The following is a 26,388-nucleotide window of genomic DNA, read 5'->3' on the forward strand; positions in this document are numbered from 1 at the left end:
GTGGCGCAGTCGGTTAAGCGTCCGACTTCAGCCAGGTCACGATCTCGCGGTCCGTGAGTTCGAGCCCCGTGTTGGGCTCTGGGCTGATGGCTCAGAGCCTGGAGCCTGTTTCCGATTCTGTGTCTCCCTCTCTCTCTGCCCTTCCCCCATTCATGCTGTGTCTCTCTCTGTCCCAAAAATAAATAAACGTTGAAAAAAAAAAAATTAAAAAAAAAAAAAAAAAAAAAAAAAAGAAAACCTGACCGTTCTGGTTGAAAGTTTATCAATCGTATTGAATTTCTTAAAGAACAAATTTTGGTTCCATTGATTTTCTATTGTTTCCTTTCATATTTATTTTTGCCCGTATCTTTATTATATCTTCTGCTTCTTTGGGGTTTATTTTGCTCTTCCTTTTCCAGTTTTTTTTTTTTTTTTTTTTTTTTTAAGGATAGAAGCTTGGATTATTGATTTGAGATCTTTTCTTTTTTCTAATGTAAACATTCAGTGCTCCTAATTTCCCTCCAAGCCCTGCTTCAATTGCATCCGGCAAATTTGAAATGTGTTTTCATTTTAATTCAGTTTAAAATACTTTATTTTTTCATTTTTTTCTTTGACCTATGGGTTATTTAGAAGTATGTTAGTTTTGGGGTCCCTGGGTGGCTCAGTGAGTCAAGCATCACAGGGCTGTGAGTTCAAGTCCCACATTGGGCTCTGCACTGAGCATGAAGCTTACTTAAAACAAGAGAGAGAGAGAGATGTTAGTTTTAAAAGACTCCAGAATTTTCCAGCTATATTTTGGTTACTAATTTCTAATTTAATTCCATTGAGGTCAGAGAACATATTTTGTATGATTTGATTTTTTTTTTTTTTTTTTTTTTAATTTGTAAGGCTTATGGGAGGATGCCTGGCTGGCTCAGTCAGTGGAGTATGTGACTTGATCTCAGGGTCATGGGTTCAAGCACCATATTGGGTGTGGAGCCTACTTTAAAATTTTTTTTTAACTAAAAAAAACTTTTAAAAAATTTGTAAGACTTATTTTATGGCTCAGCAGAGGGTGTCTCGGTAAATGTTCCATGTGCAGTGGAAAAGAATATATATTGTGCTATGTTGAATGAGTCTGTGTCATTTAAGGTCAAGCTGGTGATAGTATTCTATATCCTTAGTAGTTTTCTGTCTACTTGTTCTATGCATTGATAAAGTGGTTGCAATCTCCAACTGTAACTGTGGTTTTGACTATTTCTCCTTTCAGCACTATCAGCTTTTGCTTCATGTGTTCTGAAGTTCTGGTATTAAGTGCATAAACATTTAGAAGGACCTGACGATTTAGTCTTTTACCATTAAGAAATAAAATGTAGAGGATTTATTTTGTAACCTTTATCTCTTTGATTTGTTTGTCCTAATCATTGGGCTATTTATACACTTCCAGGTCTCTAACACTTGGTTTTGTTTCATGTAACCTTTTCAATAAAAAAAGTTCGCCCGTTTCTCTCACCCCGGTGGGAACAACCACCGGTCTGTTCTCTGTTTCTATGAGCTTGGGTATTTTATTTTTAGATTCCGCGTATAAAACAGATCATATGATGCTTGTCTTTCTTGGTCTGACTTATTTCACTTAGCACAATGCCCTTGAGGTCCATCCATATTGTGGCAAATGGCGAGATTTTGTTTTTTACAGCTTAATAACATTCCATTTTTGCATATATCTACCACAATTTCTTTGTCCATTTATCCATCAATGGATACTTAGGTTGTTTCCATACTTTGGCTACTGTAAATAATGCTGCAATGAACATGAGAGTGCAGGTATCTTTCTGAGTGAGTGTTTACATTTTCTTCAGATAAATAACCAGAAGTGGAGTTGCTGGATCATATGGTAATTCTAGTTTTCATTTTTTCAGGAACCTCTGTACCATTTTCCATAGTGACTGCACCAATTTACCTTCCCACCAACAGTACACAAGGGTTCCGTTTTCTCCACATCCATGTCAACAGTTGTTATTTCTTGTCTTTTTGACACTAGCCATTCTGACAGGTGTGAGGTGATACCTCATTGTGGTTTTGATTTGCGTTTCCCTGCTAACTAAGGATACTGTGCGTCTTTTCATATATCCGATGGCCATCTGTACATCTTGGGGAAAATGTCGATTCAGATCTTCTGCCCATTTTTTAATGACACTTTTTTTGTTGTTGTTATTGAGTTGTATGAGTTCTTGGTATATTTTGGATTTTAGTACCTTATCAGATATATTGATTTGCAATTATTTTCTCCCATTCAATAGGTCACCCTTTCATTTTTGTTGATGGTTTCCTTTGCTGTGCAGAAACTTATTAGTTTGATGTAGTCCCACCTGTTTATTTTTGCCCTTGTTGTCTTTGCTTTTAATGTCAGATTCAAAAAGTCATCATCAAGACCTTTCTTCCTATGTTTTCTTCTTCCAGTTTTATGTTTTCAGGTCTTACATTCAAGTCTTTAAATCATTTCGAGTTGACTTATGTATATGGTGTTAAGATAGTGGTCCAGTTTCATTCTTTTGCATATGGTAGCCAGTTTTCTCAACACCATTTATTGAAGAGACAGTCTTTTTCTCACTGTATATCCTTGGCTCCTTTATTGCTGTAAAATGTATGTGTGGGTTTATTCAGGACTTTATAGTGATCTATGTGTCTGTTTTTATGTAAATGCCATACTGTTTTATTATTGTAGCTTTGTAATATAGTTCTAAGTTGAGGAGCATGATGGCTTCAGCTTTTTATTCTTCTCAAGATTGCTTTAGCTATTCGAGGTCTTTGTTACTTCATACACATTTTAGGATTCTGGATATTTATATCCATAAAAATACCATTGAAATTTCCATAAGGATGACATTGAATCTGTACATTGCTTCGAGTAATATGGACTTTTTTTTTTTTTTAATTTTTTTTTTCAACGTTTATTTATTTTTGGGACAGAGAGAGACAGAGCATGAACGGGGGAGGGGCAGAAGAGAGGGAGACACAGAATTGGAAACAGGCTCCAGGCTCTGAGCCATCAGCCCAGAGACTGACGCGGGGCTCGAACTCACGGATCGCGAGATGGTGACCTGGCTGAAGTCGGACGCTTAACCGACTGCGCCACCCAGGCGCCCCGAGTAATATGGACTTTTTAATAATATTAATTCTTCCAATCCATGAGGATGAAATATTTTTCCACTTATTTGTGTCTTCAATTTTTTTCAATAATGTCTTATAGTTTTCAATATACAGGTCTTTTACCTCATTGATTAAATTTATTCCTGAGTATTTTATTCTTTTTGAAGCAATTGTAAATGAGTTTGTTTTAATTTATCTGATAGTTCATTATTAGTATAAAGAAATGCAACAGATTTCTGTGTATTGATTTTGTATCCTGCAGCTTTACCAAATATGTTTATTCATTTTAACAGTTGTTTTTTTTTAATGGAGTCTTTAGGGTTTTCTATATATAATATTGTGCCATCTGGAAATAGTGACTGTTTCATTTCTTCCTTTCCAATTTAGATGCCTTTTATTTATTTTTCTTGCCTAATTGCACTGGCCAGGATTTCCAATACTCTGTTAAATAAAAGAGGAGAGTGGACATCCTAGTCTTGTTCCTGATCTTGGAGAAAAAACTTTCCACTTGCTATTAAATGTGGATCTGTCATACATGGCCCTAATTATGTTGAGGTAGGTTCCCTCTATACCCACTTTGTTGAGTTTTTATCATAAATGGATGTTGAATTTTGTCAAATGCTTTCTTTGCATCTATTGAGATGATCATATGATTTTTAATTTTCTTTTTTAAGTAATCTCTACAACCAACGTGGGACTCAAACTCATGACCCCAAGATCAAGAGTCGTATGCTCTACTGAATGAACAAGCCAGGCATCCCATTGACCATATGATTTTTATACTTCATTTTGTTAATATAGTCTATTCCATTGATATACAATTGTTGAACCATCCTTGCATCCCTGAAATGAATTCCACTCAGTCATGGTGTATGATTCTTTCAATGTATTGTTGAATTCAGTTTGCTAATATTTTGTCGAGGATATTTGTATCTATCTTCATCAGGGATATTGGCCTGTAATTTTCTTTTCTTGTGGCATCCTTGTCTGGTTTTGATATCAAGGTAATACTGGCCTCATAACATGTGTTTGGAAGAGTTCCTCCCTCTACTATTTTTTGGAAGAGTCTGAGAAGGATTGGTATTAATTCTTCTTTGAATGCCTGGCCAGAATTCACCTGGACTTCTGTTTGTTGGGAAGTTTTCAATTACTGATTCAATCTCCTTGCTAGTAATTGGGATATTCAGATTTCCTATTTCATCATGATTCTGTCTTGGTAGATTGTATGTTTCTAGGAATTTACCTGTTTCTTCTAGGTTGTCCAATTTGTTGGCATATAATTATTCATAGTAATCTCTTAGAATCTTTTGTATTTCTGTGGTATCAGTTGTAACACTGTTTTTTTTTTTTTAGTGCAGATATCACAAATTATGGTATTTCCTTCCAAACATTTTCTGTATTATTTTTTTCAACATAGTTAAATCATGTTGTATCTACCAGTTTATATCCTATTGAAAAATTTCACTATGAAATGTTACATGGATACCAGAATATGTGTGTATGCTTGTGTGGGTATATGCAAATAGTGTAAAAAAAATACAATATGGGGACCCTGGGTGGCTCAGTAGGTTAAGCATCTGACTTTGGCTCAGGTCATGATCTCATGGTTCGTGAGTTCAAGTCTCACATAGGGTTCTGTGCTGACAGTTCATTATTTTTTTTTTTAATTTTTTTTAAAGTTTTATTTATTTTTGAGACAGAGAGAGACAGATCATGAACGGGGGAGGGGCAGAGAGGGAGGGAGACACAGAATCGGAAGCAGGCTCCAGGCTCTGAGCCATCAGCCCAGAGCCCGATGCGGGGCTCGAACTCACGGACCGCGAGATCGTGACCTGAGCTGAAGTCCGACGCTTAACCGACTGAGCCACCCAGACGCCCCACTGTGCTGACAGTTCAAAGCCTGGAGCCTGCTTCGGATTCTGTGTCTCCCTCTCTCTTGCCCCTCCCCCACTCACACTCTCTCTCCAAAATAAAAAAAAAATTTTAAAAATCTTTAAAATAGGGGCGCCTGGGTGGCTCAGTCGGTTAAGCGGCCGACTTCGGCTCAGGTCACGATCTCACGGTCCATGAGTTCGAGCCCCGCGTCGGGCTCTGTGCTGATGGCTCAGAGCCTGGAGCCTGTTCCAGATTCTGTGTCTCCCTCTCTCTGACCCTCCCCCATTCATGCTTTGTCTCTCGCTGTCTCAAAAATAAATAAACGTTAAAAAAAAATTAAAAAAAAAATCTTTAAAATAATACAATAAAAAGTTCATATACACACATGCTTCTTAAACATTACTAGTACCTTTGAGGTCATCTCTGCATCCCCCTCTCTCTTACATAGTTATCTTTATTTTTGCATTAATCATTCAGTTTTTCTTTATAGTTTTCTCATATATGTATGTATTTTTAAACCATATATTCTATTTCCCTTTTGGGGCATTATATAAAAAAATTATATTGTATATTTTCTCTATGGCTTGCTTTTTTGCTTGACATTATGTTTTGGAGATTCATCCATATTGATATATATAGCTATAACTCATTCATTTTTGACTACTGCCTAAAATTCTGTTCAAAGTATTTGGATATACCACAATCCCACTTCACAATCCAAATCCAATCAATTCTTCTACTGCCAGACAATTGGGGTATTTCCAATTATTTTGCGATAACAAATGATGCTGCAGTGAAGAATTTGATATGTGGGTTGTGGTGCACATACGTAACAGTTTTTCTAAACCGTATACCAGAGGTGGAATTGCACACACATCTGCAAAATACCCTGTTTTTCTTCACTAAACCTTAATTCTGTCATTAATCATTCTTCCCTTCATTTTAATGATTGTATTTTATCTCCACAAGTGCATGCACTAAGCCATATCTCTACTGTTGAACATCTAGGGTTTGTCCTCATTTTTTTAACTTTATACACAACCCTGGAGAAAAAAAAAAAAACATTTTTGCACAGAACTCTCTGCTTTTTAGGTCATTTTCTTATGAGGAATTCCCAGAAGTGGATTTCTTGAATCAAGTCTGTACTGATTTCCATTCAGTGGAAAGGTTTTTACTGCTGAAATACACAAAATAATTGCCATCCATATAGTCCCTAATCCTTTTGGGATCATAGATCCTTTGGAGACTATGATTAAGGGTATGGACCTTTCCTCCAGAAACACACGCACACGCACACACCCCCACAAGCACACACATACACACAAATTATTTATATTCACAAAGCAGAATGCAATTTCAAGAGTTTCTCAGGCTCTCTGAAGCCCCTATGCTGATACCTCTATTAAATAAGATATACTGTTGGGGCACATGGGTGGTTCAGTCGGTTAAGCATCTGACTTCGGCTCAGGTCATGATCTCACAGTCCGTGAGTTCGAGCCCCGCGTCGGGCTCTGTGCTGACAGCTTACAGCCTGGAGCCTGCTTCAGATTCTGTGTCTCCCCCTCTCTCTGCCCCTCCTCTGCTCATGCTCTGTCTCTGTTTCAAAAATAAATAAAAACATTAAAAAAAAAGATATACTGTGTTACCTACTGCATATTTCTAATACTTCAACAAATAAGTTCACACACATTTCTTATAATACTTCACCAAGTAAGTTCACATATTTCAGTATCTGTCAAGTACCTTTTGTTTTAAACCACAACTTACTGAGCACCCACAATGTGTCAGCGCTTATGCCAGATTCCAGAGATAGGAGAATAAATGCTCCTGACTTCAAGGATTATAGAGTCTAATGAGGAAGACATAAAATAACAAGTATTCCAAAAAAAACAAAATGTGCAATAAGAGAGAGATATTCATTAGGCAAAACAGAGATACAAATTAAGGATTGATCAACTGTCGTTTACCAAGGGGTTGCAAAGAATGAATAAACAGTCTCAAGGATGTTAGAAAACATAGTACCAGAAAAGGGAGAAAGGCATCATATAACCTGGCATCTATAGCAAGTTATATAGGAGTCAAATATAGTTGGGTTAGAATGGTTAATGAACGTAAGGAATGGTTAAGACTCTTCGTTATTTGAGAGCAAGATTAAGAAAACAGTATTAACAGAGGTGCCTGGGTGGCTTAGTCGGTTAAGAGTCTGACTTTGGTTCGGGTCATGATCTCACGGTTCATGGGTTCAAGCCCTGCGCCGGGCTCTGTGCTGATGGCCCAGATTCTGTCTCCCTCTCTCTCTGCCCCTCCCCCACTCATGCCCTGTCTCTCAAAAATAAATAAACTTAAAAAAAAAAAAAAAACAGTATTGACATATAAGACTGTAGCAGTTGGTCTGACAACAGAAAGGAAACCACAAAAGATTTCCTCCCAAACACTTCCTTTATTACCCCAAACCTGCTCTTACTAAATACAAAGGAAAACATTTTGCCGGTGTTTTGTGCAACTGTCTGAAAGTTCAGTGCTTGACATACAAGGTTTAAAACCTACGTTTTAATACAAATAACACATTTAATGTTGTGTGATGGCTTTCATTTTGTAAGTGGAAGTATTAGAAAGCCTGTACAAGAAGTACTACAACAATCTTTTCATAAAATTGCCTTGAAAAGCTAATTTATATGTAAAAAGGATGTCTTTTTAACATTCACTTAAAATATCACTTTTAAGCCTGTCAGTTAACACTTTTAATATAATCACCTCATGAGAAACATTTTGTTTTTTTGAATTTAGCTTAACTTTATAAATGTAACTAAACATAATTGTTACTTGGAAGTTACTGGTTTAACCATAATGGAGCATGTGGAATTTTTGAAAACATACGCAACTTATACTCCCATGGAAAACGAATACACCCAATTTTGATAACCTAGTAAATATCTTTGATGCACTTTCATCCAAGGTATGAATACAGTACTATAAAAGTAATCTTTCTGGCATTGTACACATATTTCTTTTGAAATGTTACTTAGATTTCTGCCATGCTTATTCTGTTCCCTTAAAATAATACCCAAATTGTATACATCATAGAACTACATGTATAGAATCACATATAGAAACATATAAGGTAGGATTATAGAGCAATACAACTTATTTTCTTGGATGACTAGAAAAGAAAGGAAAAACAGGGTTTTAAAGTTTAAATAGCAACCACCTGAGGGTGAATAAACCAACTGAAGTTTATAAACCTCTCAGCACGGGGTGCTTGGATGGCTCAGTCCTTTAAGCTTCCAACTCTTGATTTCAGCTCAGGTCATGATCTCTGGGTTTGTGAGTTCAAGCCCTGCATCAGGGATTCTCTGTGGGATCTTCTGTCTCCCTTTTTCCCTCTCTCTCTCAAAAATAAATAAGCTTAAAAAAAAATGAAAACATAATAAAGCTCTCAGCACAAAGAAAGTCCTGACCTACTTTTTCTTTTTTCAAAGTGCCCCTAGGATCTCTAGATGGCATCCCATTAAATACCATTGAGCTTTGTCAAAATACAGGATCTTCATGGGTTCCTCAAAATCATAAAAAGATGTACTCTCATTGCAGGCTGTCTAATAAACATATAGAACATGGTCCCATTCAGATTTATATGAAGAAAGGAAAATTTTTATATGTATGAAAACAAAATTTAAAAGGAGCACGTTTTTTCTTTAAAATTTTCATGGAAAGCCTAATGAATCTCACAGGGTACAGGCAAAAGTACAAATAAGAATATCTGTTAATATACGCTTTACCCCCCCCCCCCAGGTTGTTTTGTTTTGTTCCAAGAGGGGGAATCTCGTGGCATGTTTGTTCCTAAGTGGAAAACATGATTTAAAGGAACTTAAAACAAAAAGCATAGTAAATCAACAAAGGGTTCAAAGATTTTCATGAAGTGGTTTGAAAATAGATGCTCTGTGACATATATCAAAAGACTTCCAACAACACTGACCACACACACACAAAAGGAAAACAACAAATCTACAATAGGTACAAATTATATACATTTATTTTTTAATAATTTTAAATAACACTCTTGTATAAATTCTTTCATATATTCAAATCATACACAAATTTAGAAATGCATCGTGAAGCCTAGTACAGCATCTGTAGGAGACACGTTTTTAGAATTTGTGTTAGAATTTTAGTGACATACATAGGAGTTTAATGTTTTAGGAACATCCCCTAATAGCCCGGGCTAAGATGTAACCTATGGCAGAGTGCAAGTGCCTAGCATTAAAACTCAGCTGTGAATCACTGGGCTTTGGGCTAAGTTGGCTCAGAAGCCCTGGGCTCATGTGCTCACCACCGTCACAATTCTTGCCTGTGTGTAAGTTACGAGTAACAGGGGTTCCCAACGGCCTTTGAAAAAGCATCATTCAACCACTGCCATTTTAACGATCCATAACCTTCAGTCCATTTGACGTGATCTGATGTCTTCGGATGAATCGGTGTGTTCTTCCTGCTTTTTCCCTCGGCATGGTCACTGGCTCAGGGTTAAAGAGGAAAATTGTGCTAACCTTTCATCACTCCCCCACACACGCCAAACTCATGTTAGTTCCCAAGCCCCATGCCGTCAAGATCATAACGGACCAAGAGTCTTTGTGGAGGAGGCCAGAAATGCTTTCCTTGCTCTAACAGGTTACGCTGGGTTGCTCTGTACTTCTCTCAACTTTTTATCAGAGAGCTTTCTTTCCTTGAGATGTGTAGATTCAACTCCTACCCACACACTTCAAAGCATAAGAACCAGGGAATGTTCATTACGAGTGGTGGTATGTTTACCATAAGTCCTACAAAAAATATAGGACCGTGGTGAATGATCTGATAACCCCGTCCCGACTGAAGCTCTTAGGAAGACATTCTATTGCTTTAGTTCTCTGCCTCCAAAACAGCACGAGAAGGGCTAAACGTCCGGAAGGCACTCTCTGACCAAAATGAACTAGTGGGGTCATGAGTATTGCTTTAATGATCCGTTTTCTGGGGAATGTTAGGGCTAGAGAGTAGCCATATAATTTGACACCTCTACAAATCCTCTCCCCCCAAATCTCTCTCCTCCCACGTCACATCTGCTCTGTTCTCTCTTAAAATGCAGGTTATCCCGAAGAGTGGTAACACATTAAATCCATAGGACCTTAGTATAAATGAGCGTTAGTTTCTGTCACCATTTTTCTCTATCACTGGAGAAATTCCATTCATAAGAGATATCTAGGAGCTAGCCAGTGCAGGGAGGGAGGGGACAATACGGGAGGACAGACATATTTTACAACACTACCTAGGATTTCTGTCAGAAATACGTCAGGGCTTATGAAAATGAATGAATGAAGACAAAATGATCACTTAATAGCAGTATCTGTCATTTATCAGTAAGGGTCACATTAGTCTTAATCAAAAATAAACACATTTCTAACACTTATTCAAAAGGTCTTCCAATATTATCTTTCTAGAAGACCGACGGGATCCTGGTGTGAAACGTCATAGCTCAGGGAGACCCTGCCTTCAGAGGAACGAATGTGTGCAATGCATTCCATAGTAGTTTCCTAGTCTGATTTTGCCGGTAGATCACTTCATGATTGATTTATATTCTAGAGCAAAATTCTTTCCGCCAGCCAAAAGCAGGGGACGCTAAAGAATATTACTTAAAACCAGTTTTAAGACCTCCATTTTTTTTCCACTGGGAAAAACTGAGAACCTGACCTAGGAGCTGTCAGTAATCCCTTAGAGATTAATGTTCCTTGTGATTCAATGTTTGCAATGCCTTTTAGGCTCTCTTTCAAGCAACCTCTCTATGGCCAGAATCTGGACTACTTGGCTTTGGCTCTTAGACCCCGACAAACACTCACGCTTGCTCTACTGGGGTAACTTCCGTGTAACCAGTGCTTATTTCCCACCATGCTCAACCCCTCACCTTGAGGGGTGCAGTCTGGGAGACAGGCCCCCTTCCTTGGAACTGTGCAGTGCTCAGTCTGCCCGTGTGTCACTGGGGGCTGCTGGGGAAAACACATTTCCCTCCCTGCTCACGAGGGTCAGTTCTCTTTGAGGAAGCACAAAAACCGGTAGTTTTGTTTTCTTGTCACCAACACTGGCCGCAGGCAGTAATTCTCCAGGGTCCTTTCCACAAAACCCTTCCCAGCTGTATGGCCCTGGACTGCACCTTGTACTCACGAAGTTGGAAACATTCACAGACGGGACGGTCCCTCCCAGCCTCTCTGTCCATGGCTAGCAGTTTCTACATTGGCCTAGAGTTGGAAGAATATATATGTGCTTCAGAGTCAGGAGGCCCGATTCCAAGCCTGATAATGACATATTGTGCAGCCCTGAGTGAGACATTTAACCTCATCTGTAAAATGGGGACAACAACTACTTCCTCAAGGGGCTAGGGTGAGGAACGGAGGACATATGTGTGGAAATGGGCTTTGCGAACTGCAAAGGCCTATAGGAATATCCACTGACTTTTAAAATGTAATGTAATGTAATGTATCCTCTCCTCTCATGAGCAATGGCCGAATATTCAGAGCACCTCAGGTTACAGAACTGGACTATCTATCTGTCCATCCTCCAGAACGTCATCTCTAAAACCCGAGAAAGCTTAGGGGTCTCCTACAGAGGGATGTACAAATTCCAGGTGTTTCTCCGGGGAAGGCAGGCAAGGTTGTCAACTTGGATGTTCTAGGTCTAATCTAACAAATCTTTGCTTCTTTTCTCGCCACCTGACAGTTTGCTGTTCCTCCTGATAAATATCTATATTTGACTTCTGGCTGCTTTTCCCGGCTTGCTGCACCCACAACCTGTCAATATCATAACAGACGAGGGCGACAGTAGGTGGCCTCGAGGGAACAACCGGGTCTAAAAGCAAGGACTAACTGTACCCACCGAACCACAGAGCTACCTCTAACGGCAAAACTGTAGCCCTGCAGGAAGATGTCAGACACCTCGCGGCCTACGGGTGACAAACTATGTTCAAATGTGGAAGGTATTTTTTTGAGCGGGGAGGAAGAATATAATAAATATTTCACAGGCATGAAAAACAGGGGATCCCAAGTGATATGATGGCTTTTCTTTTGGAACTAAAATATTTCTAATTCCTCTGGAAGACTGTCTTTTACACTTAAAAACATTTTTTTTTCATGAGGATGTGTTCTACATTGATCTATGTGAAATATATAGACTGGCTAATGTCTAATCAGGTGAGTACTTTAGAGAGTGCAGCCTGCATCCCAGCTTAACAATCACGGCCTTAAAAATCTATTGCTTGAGTGTCTAGTAAGTCAAAGAACGTGTAACTGTACTTTGAGACCGAGAAAGGGAGAGAAAGGGAAAGAAAGGTTGGAAACATTCAACCTCTTACAAATTTCAACAGTGTCCAAAGAGGGACCAAAAATGACTGACGTTCACCAGAGTCCCAGCTCCAGCAATATTGCCACCTATGTCATATTTTAACCAATCCCCATATGTTCTTTTTACAACACCATTAACTGCTGTACAAATAGTTTCTAGATGATAAAATATGACATGATTTTTTTTTTTTACAAATAGATACAAATAACAATGTTGACCAGATATGCTACATTCACTATATACACCTTACTTCTCTAGAGGCAGGAGCAGTCCTTATTTTTAGACGATTCGTCATCTACACTGAGACCCTAAGGAGGACCATCAGCTTCCTGCTACCAGATGTCACCTTCCTGTTTCCTGTTTCTACCATTAGAAGCTTATCCCGTGCTTGGATCCTATCATTGAGCAAGAATTTGGGAAGGACAAATCAAGCTTTTCTAAAGATCCTCTTGAGACTTTTCCGCCCCTATTCTGGGAACAATCGGGATTGTTTATTGTGAGACAGCCCAGACATTAAGCTTTTCTGCAGTGATGTCTTTTAGCACAGTAAAAGGAGTATCATCCCTGACCTTCCTTTAAAAAAAGGTGTTTCAGGAATGGAGATGAGGTCTTCCTGGAGTCCTCCCCCTCCACTTCCATCACCGTGTTTCCGCTGGTTTGGTGAGCACTTCCCCAGGAGTCTATTCGGAGGTCAAAGTAGATGTGGGCTGCACTGTGGGGTTCGGCCTTTCTATACTCCCATGTCGTTGGGTACAAAAATATACTTTACTACAAGTCCTTATTGACAGTGACTGCTTCGGAGCTTCATGGGGAAACTAAGAGTAATAGGCCAAGTGCATTACACATTTGTACCGGAAACTTCCAGATGCACTATACGCCTCTGCTTTCTCAGCAAACTCTGCCCAGGCCTCATGTGGCCCAGAAGCCGATGCTGTCTTAGTAAGCCCTGTGCTCTACCGATCCAGGGTGACAGTTCTAGCTCCTCAGGCTTTGTAGTTATGTATGGGTGTCGTCAGGGTCAGCTGCCCGTTGGGAGCCACTTCATTGCCATCATCTTCCAACAGTCCTGACACATCTGCATTGGGAATGCTGTCGTGGTAGCTGCTGAAACTGATATTGTCTTCTTTGAGCTCGATGGTCCAAAAGGGGGCATTGAGTTTCCGGTTCTGGTACTCCCGGTACATATAGACGGCCCCCACAAATCCCATCAGCAGCACCACCACAATGATGATGACTGTCAAAATGATGATGTTAAACTGGGTCCATGAAACATCAGCTAAAGCTGACGTGCTGTTTTCAGCAGAGCTTACGGAAAAGATAGTCTGCAGGGTTGTGGGGGTAAATGTACTATTTATAACAGGGGTGGGCACTGATGTGGTCAAAGAGGCATTGGAAACCAAAATGGTAGAACCTTCAGGTGTTGGAACAATAACTTCTGAAAATAAAAACAGAGAATGAAATGTAAAAGACAAAATTATCTAGTTTTGAGAAACAATAAAAGAAATACACATGGGAGTGGAAGTTGATGTGGGATGTGGACATGAGAGTCTGCTTTAAGGTAATGCAAGTTAAAAATAATTTTTAAAGAAATATAGTGAAAAGAATCAAGGTCTAGAAAGCTAGATGATGACACCCATGGCTGTTCTCCAAAATGTATAATATTAAAATCTTGGGGAAAATCCTAATGTTGGAGCTTCCTATCCTTCTCGACTCTTGGATAGATTCATACAAATTCCTGCAAAGGCAGTAAATATCTCACTGCTGAGTCCTAAGTCACTTGGTTAAAAGTGACAGGAATAAAAAGACAATCATTTGAACTAAAATAAGTGCAACAAATCTGATGGCATTTCATAAGGGCAAAATTCTCCTCAAAAGAGGCAAAAACGGAGTAAGAAAAATTGTATTTCTGGCTGCTTCTGAAAAACACAATTTAAGTGACCAAAGTTGATGTCAGGCAAGATAAAAAAAAAACAAAAAACAAAAAACAGCCTTCTTTTAACTGTATGTGTAGTAATTCTCCCGTCATGGAGATTGCGGCTATCTTATAATTAAAGTGCTAATGCGGCACAGCTCAGTAGAAATACCGCAGGCTTTGGAATCAAGTAGAACTGTGTGGCCACAGATAAGTAAGTGAATCTTTTTAACACTGAGGCTCCTCATCTGTAAAATGGGAATGATCATGTCTACTTTGCGGAGTCCCTGGGGAAGGTTACGTGAGCTAGAGTTACCGCACATAATGTTCCCAGGGCTTGGCACGTCACAGGCACTCGATAAAATGACTGCTATTGTCATTATCATTCATCGCCACAGCCAGACACATTAATCTACCCCGAGAAGAGGCATGTTTTATATTACCCGGTGAATAATAAGAAAAATCATCACAGTCCTGCCAGCTAAGTATGGACAAAGCATGCCTGCAAATGGGAAGGAGAACCGAGTGACAGGATCTCCAGGCTAGTGACAGGGTTCAGTCTCAGTCTTTGAGCCTTGATCACAACAGAATAAGGATATTAAGAAAATGGCAGAGGTGACGACACTTGCCACAGACCGACTGTCCATCAGCCTAGGATTCAGTATTTGCCAGATTATCAGAGAGTGGTTTCTAGGAGGGTGTGGTCTAATCACTCTGTGACCCAATAAAGCCAGAATATCCGTAACTCATCCTGAATTTCTAGTCATTAATTTTTATCTAAATCTTTACTGACTTTTCCTGCAAGAAACATTTTTTGCCATACGAACAACTTCTTCTTTTAAAAATCAAAAAGAATATAATTACTATTTCCTCCATCACACATGGGAAAACTCAGGCCCAAAGTTAGGACAGATGCTACCGTGGACTCTGGTTTCTCAGCCAGAACTTCGAACCAGATTACAGGTCCCTGCTTCCAAAGACCTTTGATGGTCACTGGAAGTGATGAGAATATAGAAGCAAAGGATAAAAGACATGAGAGGACTTTTAAATTATCAACATAAAAATGAAAATAGATGAAGAGAAAATGTGGGAACCCTGCAATGCCTTTGTCGCGGGCCTCAGATTTCTGGAGTTGACTTTGGAGCATCAGGAGAGCAGCAGGAATAGAAGGAGATCCCTTTAGGCAAATACCTATCAAAATCTATTTCCAGAAAATTCCTCTCGTGGGATTGGAAGGTTTTTTTTAAAGCTAAAGGTAGCTGTCCTGAAATTTTCACTGCTAGGCTTAGGCACTACATTTACAACCTTAGGTGAGGTTTTACCTTTCTTGACGCAATTTCCCTCGAGGTCTCTGACATAGCCTTCCAGACAGTTCTCACACCAAAACCCAGTGGTGTTATGGAGGCAGCTGATGCATTCACCACTCTCGGGCTTGCAAACCTTTGGAGTTTTAATTGGGTCCACGTGGCCATGACATTGGCACTTGGTACAGATGCTGTCAGAATTGTAATAGCCGTTTTCACAGGTGTTGCAGTTCCGGCCTGTGTATCCGTCTTTGCACTGGACACACGTAGGCTCCAAGTCACCCAGTTCTGAGAGAGAGAGGGCAGGAGCGTAACTTAGTACGGTCTTGAGCTGCAATTACAAACGCAAGACAACTGCTGTCCCCTCCCTACTATCTGCTCTCAAACCTAAAGAGACTAAAGATCTACACCTTATTTCTTAACCCTTAATTGTCCAGCTTATTGTGGAAACGATGGGGATGGGGGCCCTCCAGAGAATCTATTCAGGTAGAGGACAAAAGAAAGATGCTTACATAGGAATATGAATAACTGTAATAGCTAGGCGCTCTTACAACTTTCACATTCCTTCTTCTTTAGTCCCGACAGACAAGATAAAATAAGATTTTAACAAAAATTTCCTCCCCTCTCCCTCAAGTCTCGTTTCGTATTATGTATTTGGACTTGGTTGCAAAACCCTTCCCCTACAGCACCCTACAGAACTTCATTTATCAGCACACTTCATATCAATTGATAACCAACTGGCTGATTTTTCCTCTCGAGATGAAGATTTAGAGAAAGGCCTTACTTATGATACAGCTGCCTGTAGAGGTCACTGCTGAACAAGGGCAGCGAAGACATTCTTTTGTGGTGTCAGGACTCTGATAAAATCCTTCTCTGCATTCTTCACAGTGATCCCCTTTGCTATTTTCCTGGCAGTTTAAACAAGCACCTAAAAGAAGCAAATTATTTGAAGATTTATTCTGAAAGCGCAACAACTTTAAATAAATCACATCTGCAACCAAGAGACCTTAAGACTTAGCCAGAAGAACTTATCCGACAGGAATTAACAGGTTCGGTTTCCATCCCGTCTTTTCCTACACTGGCCAGGTCTGTAAATTCTGTGTCCCCTGCTTGACTGGAAACTCGAGGGAAAGGCTGGTACATGAGTCGAGTAGCAATAAGGCCATGTTGATTGCTGACTACATACAGAAAGCAGGTCAACTATTTTTTCAAAGAAAAAATAAAATCAATCTAAAGACCTCTTTAAAAAAGAATGACTTTTCATAGTTGGGATACTGTAATTAGATAAGTGAACTAAAACTATATGTATGAACATGCATGAACCTTAAAAATAATGTTGGTTGAAAAAAGCAATCTGCAGAATGATAGAGAACAGGTGGAGAGTACTTACCTATCTTGTAAAATTTTAAAAACTGTACTAAGCAGTTGGATACATACATAATATTGGTAGTAAAAATCGAACATGGACTAAGAGAGCACAGTCAAATTTTATGCTCTGTTTGTCTTTATGGAGTGAAGGAGGAAAAGGAGTCCAGGGGAAAAAAACCAGAGAGGGCTCCCAACTTTATTTGTAATTTCTATTTCAAATATATAACTATATACATATTACGCAAAATACCAAAATGTTAATATTCATTAATTCTAGGTGTAGGTACATGGGTATTTGCCATATTATTTTCCATACATTTTTATATTTTAAAAATTCAAGATCAAAGGAAAGACAATGAATTAATAGGGGCATCTGACTAGCTCAGTTGGTAGAGCATGTGATTCTTGATCTTAGGGTCATGAGTTTGAGCCTCATGTTGGGTGTAGAAATCACTATAAATAAATAAATAAATAAATAAGAATGAATGAATGAGTGAATGAATGAATGAATGAATGAATAAATACTTTTAAAAGCTGAGCTGACAGCACAGAGCCCGGGACGAGGCTCAAACCCACAAACCGTGAGATCATGACCTGAGCCAAAGTCAGACGCCTAACCGATTGAGCCACTCAGGTTCCCCATAAATAAAATACTTTAAAAAATACACAGTTGGTTAGCAGAAAAAATCAAAAGGAAAGAGGAAAGCCAAGTTACGTGTTTTGTAATACTATTCCTTTGGTACCCTATTAGAGAAGATGTTCTATAGACACTGAAGCAGCATAATGTCTGAAAACAGAAAATGGAAAAGTGTGATGCAATTTACATCTCCTTTGTTTTTTTTCCAGTTTATTTATTTATTTATTTGGAGAGAGAGAGTGTGAGAGAGTGGGGGAAAGGGAGAGAGAAGGAGGGAGAGAGACTCCCAAGCAGGCTCCACACTGTCCACACAGAGCCCAACGTGAGGCTCCAACTCATGCACCATGAGATCATGATGAAACCCAGAGTCAGCCACTTAACCAACTGAGCCACTCAGGCACCCCCACATCCCTTCTTCAGGAGGCCACATATACGCACAGGACCTCTTCGAACTGCTATTACAGGAGTGACAACATGTGACAGAAACCTAGGAAGACAATGAAGTTTTACCTGATAAGCTAAACACAATTAAATGCTCAGGCTCTTCATAAACAGTTACATTTGATTTCTTTTCGTTACAAGTGAAATATTTATGAAAAAGGGGAGAGAGACTGAGGTTGTGAAATAAAATAATCTGACAACTGGGGCAAGATTTGGACAACCAAAATAATGACAAAGGTATTAACCCACATGGCACATCTCAATTCTTAAGTGATTATGGGACAATTCCCCCAAACTTCATGAACTGACGGGGAAAGACAGCTTCAAAAACTTATTATCTGAACACTGAACTTTGAACTAAATCAAATTTGCATGGAAATGTCACTTTTAATCATACAATTTTTTTTTAATATTTTATTTTTAAGCGATCTACTAACTCAACACAGGGCTTGAACCCACAGCCTCATGGTCAAAAGTCACATGCTCTACCGACTGAGCCAGCCAGATGTCCCTAATCATATAATTTTTTAAGGCTCATTAGTGTTAATGATACTTATCACACATATAACAAAGTAGCAGTATATCCTCATACAGTGATAAACATGTTGGGTACTGATTTCTTTCCAGATCTTATATCCTGATCCCTCTTTAGCTATGTATCTTTGTGACACTAAAGATAGCTGAAAAAAATACATATGAAGAAACTGCAGATTTTGGCCCTACAAATAAGAGCATCTTAAATGTCAAAGTGTTCTGCAAGTTGGAAAAGTCAAAACCTGCATCATGTGTAATATCTGGCCATCTGCTCTCCCCCTATTAAAAATGTGCAATGGAAATACTTTTTAAGAAAGCAAGTTCTGATAAAGTCCTGAACTTTAAAAATGCCTCAAAAAAGTTAATAATTCTGTAACAGAATATGGATGTTTGGGGCAAGATGTGTTCCAATAGCATGCCATTTGCACGTGACTAATGTGGCAAGAAAAGGTCACAGTGCCATTCTTTTTTCTTTCTTTTTTTTTTTTTTAACATTTATTTATTTTTGAGAGACAGAGTGTGAACGGGGGAGGGGCAGAGAGAGAGGGAGACACAGAATCCAAAGCAGGCTTCAGGCTTTGAGCTGTCAGCACAGAGCCTGACACAGGGCTCGAACCCACCAACTGTGAGATCATGACCTGAGCTGAAGTTGGATGCTTAAATTACTGTGCCACCCAGGTGCCCCCATAGTGCTACTCTTATTAAAAAATGGTAAATATATACACTATTAATACTTTGCTTCTACAATGCTACTGGACCTACATGCTTAGTGTTTTGGGGCCTTTTATCATTTTAGATAAGGTCTCAAGCCTTTGTGTTTATCACAATATAATTGCATTCTCTTAAACCCTTTATATTAGAATACAAATTTATTTAATCATACAATTTATAACAATTACAATTTTTTTCTGGAAAAATTTATTTCTATTTGTTTTATGCCATGCCCTGCAATAAGTCAATGAGGAAAAAAATAACCTTATGTGGCAAATATGTTGTCTCAAAAGGAAAGATGAAAATAAGTATAATAACAAGACTCATTACACTGCTTCAAAAATAGCATGTACCTGGAACAGTGCTACAGAGAAAGAAAATTAATAAATTAAGTACAGACAGACATAGACACAACAGAATGCTAACAAGAGCTATGAGGGCAAGGGCAATAGTCCTTTTGGGTCTTTCTCTGATTTTCATGTGTCTCTGGTATGCATGTATCCCTTTTATTTTTACTGTCTTGATGTTTTTCTTTAAAAAAAAAAAGTTTGTGTATTTATTTTGAGAGAGAGAGAGAGAGAGAGAGAGAGAGAGAGAACACACATGTGCACGAGCCAGGAAGGAGCAGAAAGAGACAGAGGGAGAGAGAGAATCCCAAGCAGGCTCCACGCTGTCAGCGCAGAGCCGTATGTGAGGCTCAAACCCATGAACCATGAGATCATGACCTGAGCTGAAATCAAGAGTCGGATGCTTAACTGAGCCACCCAGGAGCCCCTTGTCTTTATTTTTTCCTGATTACAAAATTAACACATTATAAACTATATCACATGTGTATTATAAAAATATTTCAAGAACTCAAGCAAGTTTAAAACATTCCACGAGAAGCTTGGAAGAAATTCTTTTATAATAAATAACCATAAATATCATAACCTTCCAAATCCATATCCAGGAGGTACTGATAGTATGAATTTGCTTTTCTAACAGCTTATAACTCCTCTCTGGGAGGCAATAGAGCATAAGAAAACCAGAACAGTATTTAGTGTCAGACCTGAGTTCCACCCCCAGCTGAACCTCTTCCCAGTCGTGTAACCCTCCGTAAAGAGCTTCTCCGAACATCACTTTTCTGAGCTGTAAAATGGGATAATTCTTGAGCTAATGATTTCATGTAATGTGAATATTTCAAAGGGCAAAAATCCATTCCATAAGACAAATGTTTTCTCTTTATGCTTCAGTTTCCTCATCTATAAATTAAGAAAGCTGCACTAGATGAAATCTAAATTCCCTTTAAAATCTAAAAGCTGAGGATCTTTCTTTTACGATAAATGATATATGAAAAATAAGCTGAAGTTTAACTTTGTTTATTATACTCTGCCTGGAACCTGCCAAAATACAACAATTCTGCCTTAAAATTCACATTCTCTTGGCTGAAAGATGGCCAAAGGAGTGGATTACCATTGAAAAAAAAGAAAAGAAAAGAAAAGAAAAAAGAAAAGGGAATGAGAGTTTCCTGAAGATGATCTCATGCTCGCTGGCTAGGCAGCAAACAAATCTGGTAAGGGTAACCAAGAAAACAACCAGTCAAAGAAAAGAATGTGGGGCTCCTTTCCAACGAAATTCAGGGACAATGCTTTGAAAACATAAATCGCCACCTGTAAAACGCCTTGTCCTTATTTATTTTACCATTTCGTAGTTTATATACAAACGTGTCAGAAGTACGGTAATGTGCTTTGTTGTGGGAAGAAATGCCTGATCCTCTCTATAGACAGAAGGCCCACTTCCAACCTGTCCAAAAGAAAGAAGGCCAAGCCCAAGTGAACAAGGGAGACTGACAGAAGATAAGGTCAGAGAGAAAAGAAAGGCAGAGGTCCAAAAATGTACAGTCATGTCAGCCCTAGAAAGAAGTTTGAATTTTATTCCGGGAGGGAGGGGAAGCCATTCGAGGATTCAAGCAGGGGGGTGGCATGGATCTGGTCTTACATTTTAAAAAGATCACTCCAGTTGTTACGTGGTGGGGTGAGGATCTGGGGTGAGAGGGCAAGAGAGGAGGCAGAGAGATAAGATGAGATCAGAGAATGTCACGGTAGTTCAGAGAGATGACGGGGCCTTGCACAAGGATGACAATAACAAAGGTCAGAAACAGTGGTCAGGTCCATGGTGTATTCTGAATGCTGGGCTGATAGACCTTGCTGACGGATTTGATGTTTGCTGCAAGGAAAAGAAAGGAACCAAATATGACCCCCAGGCTTTTGGAGTGAGCTGAATGGTGTCAGTCACCAGAATGAAGCACATTAGGGGTAAGGCAGGCTTGGCTTCCAGGGTAGAGGAAAGAGTTGTTTCGGATGTCTTAGGGTTCTGATGCCAATTAAGGCATTCCAGTGAAGATGACGAGTGTACTGTTGGATCTTTGAGTGTGAAGATCGGGGGAGAAATCTAAATCTGGTCGGCGGCACCAGGTAGACGGCATTTTAAATTAAGTCTAGGGGACTGAATGAGACCAGTCAAGGAGAGTACAAATGGAGGAGGCAAACAAGGCAAGGACTGAGCCCTGAGGCACTCCAGCGCTTTTCTTGAACAAAGGAAGATCCAGCAGAGCTGACTGAGAAAGAAAAGAAAAGAAAAGAAAAGGAAAGAAGAGAAGAGGAGAGGAGAGGAGAGGAGAGAAGAGAAAAGAGGAGAAAAGGAAAGGAAAGGAAAGAAAAGAAAAGAAAAGAAAAGAAAAGAAAAGAAAAGAAAAGAAAAGAAAAGAAAGGAAAAGAAGGAACTTGTGATATCCTAAAGAGAAGACAGTTATCAAGGAGTGATGGAGTGGTCAACTCAGCCAGGCTGAGGCAAGCTGCTCACCATGAGACACTATGAATCCATGAAAGTTCCTTGAAGTCTTAAAAAGTACACCACATGGACATAAAGTTCTAGTTTAAAAAATAATAGTCCTGGGGCGCCTGGGTGGCGCAGTCGGTTAAGCGTCCGACTTCAGCCAGGTCACGATCTCGCGGTCCGTGGGTTCGAGCCCCGCGTCGGGCTCTGGGCTGATGGCTCAGAGCCTGGAGCCTGTTTCCGATTCTGTGTCTCCCTCTCTCTCTGCCCCTCCCCCGTTCATGCTCTGTCTCTCTCTGTCCCAAAAATAAATAAACGTTGAAAAAAAAATTTTTTTTTAAATAATAATAAAAATAAAAAATAATAGTCCTTCCACCTCCATTTCAATGTAAATATATGCTCAATAAAGAAAATCCAGAAAATACAGGAGAGTACAAAGAAGAAAAAAAGTCATAAGAAATCTATCATTAAGATTTTGAATACCTTTCCTTAAAATCTTTTTTTATGTATAGAAGTTTCACTTTTGCTCTTTAAATAGTCTAAATATGTGGCTATGTCATTCATGCCCTGCTTTTTTCGGTCTCTCATGTTGTTACACACAGTTCTTTTTCTTTTTTTTTTTAATGTCTATTTATTTTTGAAGGGGTGGGGGGAGGGGCAGAGAGAGAGGGAGACACAGAATCCGAAACAGGCTCCAGACTCCAAGCTGTCAGCACACAGCCCGACGCGGGGCTCGAAACCACAAACTGCAACATCATGACCCGAGCCGAAGTCGGACCCTTAACCACTGAGCCACCCAGGTGCCCCTGTACCATTCTTTAAAACATTTTAATGACAACTTCATAGTTGCCTTTTATTGATTGCTTATAATGGGGCAGGCACTGTATTAAAGGCTCTATAAATATATTGCACCAAATCACCACAACAACCCATTAGAATGTTACTGTTATTATCCTGCACTTCTAGGAGAAAAAACAGGCTAAGTAATTTGGCCAAGGTCAAGTCAAGATTGCACTTGCTGTGCTCTTAACCACGTATTGCCAAGATAACATAATCTGCTTCATTCCTTGTTGATAGAAATGGGGTTGTCTGATTTTTTTAGCATCATAACTACCACTTTAGTAAGCATCTTTGAACACAACATTTTTTTATTAATTTCGAATTATTTCTTCAGAATAGACTTCTGGAAACAGAATTTCTGGATCAAGGAGGTATTTTTAAGACTCTTAAACACATTGTGAAACTGTTTTCCAAAATGTTTTTCCCCAGTATATTTTATCACAAAAGGGTTACCTTAAAATCTGCTTCATCTAAATCACAAGGTATAGAAAAAGACTACAAAGGGGGAAAGTAAGGACTGTGAAAACATAGTAAGTGGCCACCAGAGGGCAGCCGTATCCCAGCGCTGTTGAAAAAAATCTTTGAGACAAAAGGAAAGACTGTATGTTAAGCTTGCAGTTTTAAATCAAGTATTTGCATCCCTTCACGTTGAATTCCACTTTTATTATATTTATAAACAGAGAAGCCATTTATTTCTCTTATTACTAACTGATTTTGGAAATCGCAATCATGGGAAGGATTTCTTTTGCCTTCAATTATCTCTAGCAAGGACAGGTTGGGATTTACTTGCCATTAAAGACAGATATCTCATTGCTGCAAAGAAAACCAGACATGAGATCAGCAGTGCAGACTGCTTCCTTACTGTACAAGACCTGAGGAGAAATTTACATCAACTCAGTAGGATGGAACATTCCTGTCATTAACCAGGACTGAAATGTATCTTTCCTCTGTGTGTTTTTCCATTCATTTCTTCATTTACCCAAGAAACATTTAGTGAGTACTTATACGTGCCAAGCTCCATGCTAGAGACTGTGTACAATGATGAACAAAACTAGTGTCGCCTCTACCATCAAGGAACTTACAATGGAGTAAGTAAGCCATACATGACTCATAATCACAAATAAACACATAATTTTAGACTATAAATACTATGACAAAAAATACAAGTGCTTATGAGAGTGCATAATTGGGAACCATCATTCAGCCTGGAGTGTCAGGAACCACTTTCTAAGGTAGTAACCTACATGGAAGTTGGAAGGCCTAAAGGAACAATATGACTTAATAAGGCAAAGGGGCTAGCAGTGGGGTAGAGGTGTATTAGAAAGACCATTCTAGGCAGAGGTAAGATCACAAATGAGAACCTTGGAGAAAGGGAACACGGCTTGTTTTAGGAACAGAAGCCAGTATGACTGGATCACAGACGGTAGAGAAAAAGAAAAGCACGAGAGAGAACCAGTAAGTAGCCAGGGACCAGATCACGTAACAGAAAAAAAAAAAAATGATAACACTATTTCTGCTAAATCAGTTTGTTTCACCATGGACAGAGGACTAAAATGAAGAATAAACTTTCAAGGTGCCTGGGCGGCTCAGTCAGTTAAGCGTCCGACTTCGGCTCAGGTCATGATCTCACGGTCCGTGAGTTCAAGCCCTGTGTCGGGCTCTGTGCTGACAGCTCACAGCCTGGAGCCTGCTTCGGATTCTGTGTCTCCCTCTCTCTCTGACCCTCCCCCATTCATGCTCTGCCTCTCTCTGTCTCAAAAATAAATAAACATTAAGAAAAAAAATTTTTTTAAAGAATAAACTTTCAATACAGGTTTTTCCAGGGTACTTTCAATTTCAAATATTCTGCAACCTTACTTTCATAAAAACACTTGTACTTGTCTGGCTGGTTTGTCCTGATTTTTCTGTTGGGGAAAAAAAGGTTTCCAAGGAAGCATTTCTAGTCCTTACATTTAGGAAAACCGACCAACGGAAGAGTTCATTGTCTTTAGTTTTTAATAGTTTGCCTCAATGTGGTTTTCTTTGCTTTATACCACCTGGGGTTTGCAGAGCTTTCTGAATCTGTGGGCTGATGTCTTGTACCGGTTTGGAAAATTCTGGGCCATTATCTCTTCAAATCTTGCTTCTGCCCCAATCTCTTTCTTCTTTCTTTCTGAATCTCCAATTACATTTATGCCAGTCTTTTTAGCTGTGTCTCACATGTCTTCCTGCTCTGTTCTTTCCATTGTATTTTTTTTCTCTGGGCTTCAGTTGGATATTTTTAGCTGAGCTGTATTCAAGTCTACAAACCTCGTCTTCACCGTGAATAAACGTTTGTTAAACCCATGCTATGAGTTGTTCATTTCAGATGTTGTATTTTTCAGTTCTAGTTCAGTTTTGTTTTTTTAAATAGATTCCAATTCTCTTGAAATTTGCCTCTTTTAACCTATTTTCGGGGTTTCCCCTTATTTTCTTAAAACATTAACTTTAGTTATTTTAAAGGCATTCTCTGCTAACTCTAACATCTGGATTATCTGTGGGTCTGCTTCCATTGTTTATTTTTTCTCTTTATTTTTGGTCACATTTTCCCTCCTCAGCATTGTCAAGTATTTTTTTATTATATGCCAGATACAGCGTATAGAAGAGCCACAGATGACCTGTTTTCTCTGTGAGGCAGATATAATGAGGGAATCATCTCGACCCAATTAGAAATTGAGATACGTTGAAGATGGGCTGCAATCTCAGTACGAGTCAGTTCACTTATGGTTCATCACTATATCTTGGTCATAGAGTGGGTGGGTCCTCGGTGGGTCCAGCCCAGGTCTCACTCCATGCACTTCAGAATCTGCCAGTGTCTTGAGAGAGAGAGGTTTGTGTATGGTAACAGGGCCTCTCTTTCTAAACGGATTTTGTCTCCACAGCACAGTAAGACTTAGAGACATCTTAATACTTTTTGGGCCAGCCTCTTGTCTCTTGAACAATCAGCTAACGTCCTGGGAGGAAACTGGCCTAGTCTTTAGGGCTCCTCTAGTTTCCAATCCATCACACAAGTCCCAAACAACTGCCAAAAACTCTTCTTCTGTCTCTTTCCTCAAGAAGAATTTCTGCTCCTTCGCCTATGACCAGAATCAGCAAATGTCCCCTAGGAATAAAGTGGCTGGTGATCATCCCCTTACTTAGGACGAGGTCTACCCCTTCTGGAATTGTCGTTCATATTGTCTTCTTTGCTTCCCAACCAACATGATTCGTGAAATTTATGAAAAGAACAATGGACTAATTACACAACCAACTTAAGGAAAGCACGTACCTGTGAGGGCATCACAAGTGGCAGACCGATTATTACATTGGCAGGGCAAGCAGCCACTCTTACTAAAGTCATAATATCCATCTTGGCATCGATCACATGTAGAGCCGGTGACGCCCGCTTTGCACTGGCATTTCCCAGAACTGCAAATAAAAGCAAAGACGATGAGCAAAAGTAGTGTAAATCAATTTGGAAGTTTTGTTGC

General features: G+C 39.2%; 1 protein-coding gene and 1 long non-coding RNA gene across 4 annotated transcripts in view; one reads left to right on the top strand and one right to left on the bottom strand.

The window, feature by feature from the left end:
- LOC123593807 overlaps positions 1-26,388 on the top strand; it is a 39,920-nt gene that overhangs the window by 9,075 nt on the left and 4,457 nt on the right. The gene's annotated exons all lie outside the window — the stretch shown is intronic.
- MEGF9 (multiple EGF like domains 9) overlaps positions 8,996-26,388 on the bottom strand; it is an 89,136-nt gene continuing 71,743 nt past the window's right edge. The window contains exons 3-6 of the mRNA XM_045470327.1: positions 26,187-26,326; positions 16,340-16,483; positions 15,574-15,843; positions 8,996-13,774 (exon numbers count right to left, since the gene is read on the bottom strand). Coding sequence (XP_045326283.1) covers positions 13,323-13,774; positions 15,574-15,843; positions 16,340-16,483; positions 26,187-26,326 — 1,006 coding nt within the window. The 3' untranslated portion in view covers positions 8,996-13,322. The remainder of the gene's footprint in view (positions 13,775-15,573; positions 15,844-16,339; positions 16,484-26,186; positions 26,327-26,388) is intronic.

This window comes from Leopardus geoffroyi, chromosome D4 (assembly GCF_018350155.1).
Source record: "Leopardus geoffroyi isolate Oge1 chromosome D4, O.geoffroyi_Oge1_pat1.0, whole genome shotgun sequence".
Lineage (NCBI taxonomy): Eukaryota > Metazoa > Chordata > Mammalia > Carnivora > Felidae > Leopardus > Leopardus geoffroyi.